This window comes from Panthera uncia, assembly GCF_023721935.1.
Source record: "Panthera uncia isolate 11264 chromosome A3 unlocalized genomic scaffold, Puncia_PCG_1.0 HiC_scaffold_12, whole genome shotgun sequence".
Taxonomy (NCBI): Eukaryota; Metazoa; Chordata; class Mammalia; order Carnivora; family Felidae; genus Panthera; species Panthera uncia.
The window spans coordinates 2,736,990-2,745,531 of record NW_026057579.1 but is presented as its reverse complement, the minus strand read 5'-3'; the positions used below and the strand labels follow the sequence as shown (position 1 = coordinate 2,745,531).

Below are 8,542 nucleotides of genomic sequence, written 5' to 3'. Positions count from 1 at the left end.
CAAAGAAGAATCTCCGTGGCCTAAATAACATCCGCAGGCACCAAATAAAAGGGGCCTGTACAAGTTCTTAGAGTGTCTGGGATTGTGTAATATCTGACAGATGCAGTCTTAGAGAGACAGTAAGAAAAATGTGTTACGAGTCTTAAAGAGACACAGAGGACTCTACAGTCACAGGACAGCAGACGGATTCTGCCCTTTGGCCCTCCAGGGAGAAACACCTGCTCTGGAGGCAAATTTATGCTGCTCTGGTGGAACCTGGACACTGGGGGTTTTATTGCACCTGTACCATTTTTGAGATAACCCAGCCCTGTGGCTGTGCCCAGTTATGCTCTATCCCCCGCTCATTTGCATGTTCCTAGGGCACAGCCCACTTCCCTGAACGCTGATTAATGGGCCCGTCACACCCTGTGCAGGACCCAGTCCCGGTCAGGACACAGCACGGACATGAAGGCCCCCGCTCAGCTCCTGGGCCTCCTGCTGCTCTGGCTCCCAGGTAAGGAAGGAGAACACTGGGAAATTACTCAGCCAGCGCGCCCCGTACTGCCTGGCCCGCCAGCCGCGTCCTCTTATGACACGATTCATCATGTGGGTCTTTGTTTCTCTGTGCCCCATCTCAGGAGCCAGCTGCGAAATCCAGATGACCCAGTCTCCATCCTCGCTGTCTGCATCTCCAGGAGGCAGAGTCACCATCACCTGCCGGGCGAGTCAGAGCATTAACACGTGGTTAGCCTGGTATCAGCAGAAACCGGGGAAAGTTCCTAAGCTTCTGATCTATCGTGCATCCACGTTGCAAACTGGGGTCCCCTCGCGGTTCAGCGGCAGTGGGTCTGGGACAGATTTCACCCTCACCATCAGCAGCCTGGAGCCTGAAGACGCTGCCACTTACTACTGCCAGCAAAGTAACAATTTCCCTCGCACAGTGTTACAGACCAGAACATAAACCACCAGGGACGCAGATGTGAGAGGCCAGGCTGCCCCCGCGGCTCCTCCTGTGCCTGCATCTGCTCAGAGAGTTTGTCAGATGCAGTCCCACTCTGGGGGGGGGGGGGGTCACTGGGAGGTTTGGGAGAAGGGCAGGGAGGCACCTCGCGCCCCTGACTGCCCTTCCCCCTCCTCAGTCCAGCGGCACAGACACGACAATGTCTCTTCTGATGTAATCCAGACGGAGATGTGGGCAATGGCATCCATCAGGGTTCACACAGCAGAAGAGAAGCCACTCTAGATTTCCAAGCAGGAATTTTTTTGATTGACTTTAAGTTGCAAAGAAATTCTGTGTTCACAGCAAAATTTAGCAGAAAGTAAAGAGATCTCCCGAATGTTCCCTGCTCACACACATGCACATGCACAGCCTCCCCTACTGTCAACATCCCCCACCAGAGTAGTGCATTTGTTATCGTCGATGAGCCTACGTGGACACATCATTATCACCCAAAGTCCATAGTTTACATTGGCATTTACTCTTGGGGTTGTGCACTCTGTGGGTTTGGACAAATTCATAATAACATTAGCCTCCATTTTCGCATCGTATGAAATAGTATCCTTGCCCCCCAGATTCCTCTATGCTCCACCTATTATCCCGCCATCCCCACCCTAGCCCCTGGCAACCACAGATCTTTCTACCGTCTTCACAGCTTCCCCTTTTTCAGAATGTCATATAGATGGAATCATATAGCACGTAATCTTTTCATATGGGCTTCTTTCACTTTGTAATATGCATTTAAGATTCCTCCATCTCTTTTCATGGCTTGTGAGTTCATTTCTTTTTAGTTTTGAATATTATTCTATTGTCTGGATGTGCCACAGTTTGCTTATTCATTCACTTACTGAAAGACATCTGTTTTGTTCCCCCCCCCCCCCCCCCCCCCCCCCAGTTTTTGGCAATTATGAATAAGGTGAGTATAAACATCTGTGTGCAGGTCTTGTGTGGACATCATTTTCAATGCTTTTGAGTAAATACTAAGAAACACAGCTGCTGGACGATATGGTAAGAGGGGGTTTCGTTTTGTGAGAAACTGCCAGACTGTCTTCCAAAGGAGCTGTGCCATTGTGCATTCCTGTCACCAATGAATGAGGCTTCCTGCTGCTCACATCGGTGTCAGCATTGGATGTTGTCAGTGTTCCTGATTTGGGCCATCCCAAGAGGTGTGCATCTCATCGTTGCCTGAATTTGCATTTCTCTGCAGACATGAGAAATATGAAGTATCTTCTCATACGCTTATTTGTCATCTGTATACCTTGTTTGGGGAGGTACCCATGAAGGTCTTTGCCCCATGTTTTAATCCCATTGTTTGTTTTCTTCTTGTTGAATTTAAAGAGCTCTTTGCATATTTTGGTAACAGTTCTTTATCAGAGAGATCCTTTGCAAAATTTTCTCTTGCGGTTTCTTGTTAGGAATTGTTGTAATACAGGGAATTAGAGTTTAACTACAGTTGTTGTTTTTTTTAATGGACTGGGAGTAGGGTAGGCAGAAGAGAAAATACGAGATTCGAGAGAGTGCCTGGTGCTCCCCCCGAGAAACCAGAACACATCACCACTGAAGGCTGAAGGTACAGGCTGCTTAACCATATGTGTGGTCCTCAAGCCTGTCTGGGAAGCCCCGGGGTAGATGTGCTGATGCTCTAGCCTCTGCAGCTCCTCCCCAGGTGGTTCTCCAGCCCTGACCTTGTCAACTCTGCCGGCAGGTGCTGACGGATAGCATCAAATCCTCCTCTTCTGAACTCCAAATCTCAGTGAGGGTGCCTTGTTGAGCACCTACCTCTACATGGAGCTATGGAGAAAAAAAAGGGGGAGATGTGTTTCCAGAAGTGATGGGTGGCTGACAGCAGGCAGCCCAGGATGGTTGCTAATTCCCAGCTGTCAGAGCTCTTCCGGCTGGAGGATAGACCCAGAATACACTTGAATGTTCTCCCAGGTATTAGAGGTACATCTGAGATCATAGCATGAAACTTTATTGAGTTATATGGTAAACAGAAAATGAGGAAATTACATTCATTATATATACACATATATGTATATAAATTACACATATAGCAAACGTTTGGCAAATAAATGGAAAACGTTTTTGACACACAGACAAAACACTAAACATTAATGAAGCATTCTTTGTCCTTATCATGAAAATAACTTGCTCCTCAATATTTCCCCAGAAGCCTTCATCATCATCATCGTCATCATCTGTATCACTGAGAACTTCTTATAAATACAAAATTGCAGGTCACCTGAGACCTCGAGACGGAAACCTGCATTTTAACAAGTTACCAGGTGATCTATAGAAGGTGTAAGAAGCTGTTTTAGAGACTGTTTGCTTCAGCTTAAAGAATTTTTTTTTTCCACTGAAGCCATTGAAGACAATTTCTACTTACAGCTGTACGTTGAAACCACACTCAGCTCTATTTTCCAATTAACAGAAAACTAGACTTGAAAACATTTTTACGATGGTAGAGCCTAAAACACATATTTATCTGTCAATGGCATGATCAAACACTTTGCTTTTACTTACTTTAATTTTATTTCCAGTATAGTTAGCATAAGGTGATTCACCAGTTGCACCCATCACCCAGTGCTCCTCACAAGTGCACTCCTTACTCCCCATCACCTATTTTGCCCATCCCCCAACCCGCCTTCCCTCTGGTGGCCACCAGTTTGTCGTCTATAGTTAAGAGTCTGTTTCTTGGTTTGGCTCTCTCTTTCTTTTTTCTTCTTTACTCATTTATTTTGTATGTTAAATTCCATATATGAGTGAGATCATATGGTATTTGTCTTCCTCCGACTGACTTATTTCACTTAGCATTATACTCTCTTATCTCCATTCATGTCATTGCAAATGGCAAGACTTCGTTCTTCTTTATGGCTTAATAATATTCCTTTATATATATATATATATATATATATATATATATATATATATATCTCACATCTTTCTTAACCATTTATCAGCCAAAAGACACTTGGGCTGCTTCCATAAGTTGGCTATTGTAAATAATGCTGCTGTAAACATAGAGGTACATGCATCTTTTTGAATTACTGTTTTTGGGGTTTTGGGGGTAAATACCCGGTAGTGCAATTATTAGATAGTAGGGTTCTACTTTTGACTTTTTTGAGGAATACTCTGAAAACTTAATGGATTAAAGTTGTTAGAAACTTGAGGAATTACAAAGGCAAGAGAATATAAATGTTATGCACCAGTATTGGAGATAAATCGACTTAAATTCCTTTGTGCAGCTTGATTTGGAGATTTTGTTCACTCCTGAAGCTTGCCATTAGAGTGTTTTACCCAGAGTAGTCACTACCTTCCCGTCCTGGTCCCAGATGAAGCGCTCTCCATAGGATAGAAAGCATCTCAGTGACATATAGTAGAACCACCCAGCTGAGCCCTGCCTGGATCATCCACACTATTGTTAATACGAACATTTGTGAATATGAAAATTAATGCTTAGTATTGTCTGCCATTGGGTTGTGAGGGGTTTGTTAACAATCGTTATTGTGCAAAAGCTGACAAATACAGTATTTATACACCTGCACATTTATGTAGATGCATTTTTTATTTTTTATTTATTTATTTTTTCAATATATGAAATTTATTGTCAAATTGGTTTCCATACAACACCCGGTGCTCATCCCAAAAGGTGCCTTCTTCAATACCCATCACCCACCCTCCCCTCCCTCCCACCCCCCATCAACCCTCAGTTTGTTCTCAGTTTTTAACAGTCTCTTATGCTTTGGCTCCCTCCCACTCTAACCTTTTTTTTTTTTTTCCTTACTCTCCCGCATGGGTTTCTGTAAAGTTTCTCAGGATCCACACAAGAATGAAACCATATGGTATCTGTCTTTCTCTGTATGGCTTATTTCACTTAGCATAACGCTCTCCAGTTCCATCCACGTTGCTACAGAGGGCCATATTTCATTCTTTCTCATTGCCACGTAGTACTCCATTGTGTATATAAGCCACAATTTCTTTATCCATTCATCAGTTGATGGACATTTCAGCTCTTTCCATAATTTGGCTATTGTTGAGAAAGCTGCTATAAACATTGGGGTACAAGTGCCCCTATGCGTAGATGCATTTTTTAAAATTGGCACCTTCAGTGTGAGTGTTTAGCAATCCATTCGTAATGACACTAGGAAGAAATTAAAACAAAATAATATTTGAATAAAAGTTAAAAACCTAAGTTTTTAATAAAAGTTAAAAACCTTATTTATGGCAAATATGCATATATGTGTATCTATATACATACAAATGTATATATACATATTAGTTATATTCTAGGCAGTGCATAATTAAATATACATGTATTTATGTTATGTGACTATTATACATGTATATATATGGTGATATAACTATAAATACACGTTTATTTTTTCCAGATATAATTATGTGTTTAATGGTTATTGAACCCCTTCCAAATGAAAAATGTACTAAATTTGACTAAATTCTCACAAAAGCAAATTTCCCATAACCACACACACACACACACACACACACACACACTCACTACTTTCATACAGAATAAGATTAAAAAATTGATTAATTCATTTGTTCATTCTCAAGTATTTATCAATGGATCACTATGTGTCTGGCATTGGGAAACTATTACCAAAAATCAAACCAAAACAAAACACACAAAAAAGAAGGAAGGAAAGAAATGACATGATCCCAGAAGAGAGTTCTCTAATATAATAATGGACACTCAAGACATCAAAAAAAGCTTTTAGTAAACAGAGCAAATACACTCAAAAGAATTGATCATCAAGCTTCAGTATCAAACCACACAGAAAACGTATTTACAATACATGCCTATGGGCAGAAAAGCTGACTGACATTAAGAAAAAAATATCTACCATACGAATAATAGATACAAAGAAGAAAGGAAATAATAATGAGATCAATGAAATGGAAAATTAAATATATGTTTAAAAATATACAAATACACATGTCTGATCACACTGATAATAGTTATAAAATGTTTGATGAAATTTAACAATTCATTACTAATTTTTAGTTTTTATATTAAAAAAATTTTTTTAGCGTTTTATTTATTTTTGAAAGACAAAGAAAGAGCGCAAGCAGGGGAAGGGAAGAAAGAGAGGGAGACAGAATCTGAAGCAGGCTCCAGGCTCTGAGCTGTCAGCACAGAGCCTGACGTGGGGCTTGAACCCACAAACTGCGAGATCATGACCTGAGCCGAAGTCGGACGCTTAACCAACTGAGCCACCCAGGCGCCCCTCATTACCAATTTTTAATTAAGAAATGTCTTAGTAAACTAGGAATAAAAAGAATCAGAATAGAAGGCTATCATATAACTTTTCATACAAACTGGTTTATTTGTAAGAGCAAAAAGTGGGTGCTATTAAATATTAAAGATCACATTAGGACTGCGTCAGAGCAAAAGAGAAGTTATTGGTGCTCTAAGGCATGATAATTTGGTGAGCAAAAACTGATGAGAATGAGAAACAGTAAAAATAGAAAAAAATTTTAACCAAAAGACATTAACCTCTAAAATAAAGAATAAAACCATGGAAATAGAATCCAATAATGTATGAGCCTTCTCTACTGCATAGTACCTTAAGAGCCATTGCATGGATTTGATCTATGAACATATGCTCTCCTGTTGTCCATATCTCACCAATATTTGTTCTATAAGTAGCATACCAAGATAGAGCTGATATTTCACACCCATCCCTAAAAAATGAGAACTCATGGAATTCTATAGGAAAAAAAGTACATTTTCATACAAAAATTTAAGACTTAGAGGGTCATCCAATTCTTTTATTTTCTTGATTTTAGAAGGTGTAGCCTCTAATCTAATTACAAAATTTAGAGCCATGAGGACAAATAGGGGCCAGAAAAATTAGAGATGCTTTCTTCTTACAAACACGCTGGAAGAGCTCCTCTGGGACTGGATGTGAATCCTGCGTCCGATGAGAACCCCCAGTTGGCACTGGGCCCTACAGGGGCCCTGGTTCTGCGGCTGCAGCCAGACCCGCCCAACCCCTCACTGATTTGCATGTTTCCCCCAGAGAATCCACATTTCTGCTCTTCAGGATCCCCATAAATAGGCTGCTCAGTGAGTCGGGGCAAAAAAAGAACCTGAGGCAGGCCCTGGATTGAACATGGGGGTCCTGACCCAGCTCCTCTGCCTTCTGCTGGCCTGCCTCCCAGGTGAGGAGGGCGGCGCAGGGGACATCCCCGAGATGGTGGCCGTTCTCTCCTCCTGACTGGGGGGTCTCCCCAGGGCTCCGTGGATCTCTGACCCGGGATCTCCTCTCCCCGCGGAGACCCAGGTGCTCTCAGCTTAGGAGACCAGGACGCCAGAACCTTCTGAGAGGGAATGGAGTGGGATCTCGTAAACAACCGTGACTTTGTGTTTTGTTTCCTTGCCAGCTGCCGGCGGGACCGCTGAGTTGACTCAGTCTCCCACCCATCTCTCTGTGTCCCTGAGAGACAGCGTGTCCATCATCTGCAGGGCCAACGAGAGCGTTAGTGATTACTTAAGCTGGTATCAGCAGAAACCAGGCCAGCCTCCCAAGCTTATCATCTATGATGCCGATAACCTAGAGTCTGGAGTCTCAGACCGCTTCTCTGGGATTCAGTCTGGCACAGAATTCATCCTCAAAATCAGCACAGTCGAGGCTGATGACACCGCCGTTTATTACTGCCAGCACGATTATGCGCTTCCTCCCACGGTGCTGCAGCCCCGAGCATAAACCCTCCTCCCGGGCTGGGCTGCTCCTGCGGCGACGGTTGTCAGGTGGTCGGGGTTCCAGCAGCTGCACTGTGCCCTGCGGTCTGTTGGTCGGGGCAGGGCGTGCTCTGGGGAAGGGCTTGCGGGGCTCAAGGGTGATGGCCTGCAAGGGACTTTGTCCTTCCAGAGTTTTCCTTTGGACCAACATAAAACAATGAATTCATTGAATTTTATCAAGGAGGCTTCTGGGTCAGGCTTGCAAAAGAATTTATCTACAGCATGGTCTTTGAATCTCTTCTCTGAGAAACTCTCCGAGAGGTTTTGTTTTGTTTTACTTTGAGACAGAGAACTAGGCTGAAAAAGGAGCCCATAACCAGGACAATACTCCTAATACGTTTAACAATAACAACAGTAATAAAGCAGGAATACAACTGACAGTAAACAGCGACAGTAACTAGTCCGCCCATTGACATTTGCCGAAGTCTTGAAGATCTGCTATGCGTTCAACGATGCACTAAGGCCTTACCCTTCTCGAGTAATCAGTCGCACAATAATCCTCTAGAGATGAGAAATCAGAGGTTCTCGGAGCTCAGGTTGCTCAAAATACCAGTGCTTGTAGGGAAGAAGAAAGGGAAAAAATTCTAATTTTCAGACTCCGTAAGTCCTACTCAGTAATTCATTCATTCATTTAAAAAGTAGGTAATATTATGGGCATCTGGCTGCCTCTGTCAGTTAAGCGTCTGACTTCAGCTCAGGTCACGATCTCACAGTTCATGGATTTAAGCCTCAAGTCGGGCTCTCTGCTGGCAGCACAGAGCCTGCTTGGGATCTATGTCTCCCTCGCTGTCTGCCCTTCCCCT

At 43.0% G+C, this 8,542-nt stretch overlaps 2 gene segments (V, D, J or C); both read left to right on the top strand.

The window, feature by feature from the left end:
• Positions 1-395: 395 nt before the first annotated feature.
• LOC125937425 (immunoglobulin kappa variable 1-12-like) lies at positions 396-964 on the top strand. The segment is given in 2 exon segments: positions 396-493; positions 618-964. Coding segments are annotated over 2 exon segments (372 nt in total).
• A 6,131-nt stretch (positions 965-7,095) lies between these two features.
• LOC125937785 (Ig kappa chain V region 3381-like) lies at positions 7,096-7,704 on the top strand. The segment is given in 2 exon segments: positions 7,096-7,159; positions 7,382-7,704. Coding segments are annotated over 2 exon segments (372 nt in total).
• Positions 7,705-8,542: the final 838 nt, after the last annotated feature.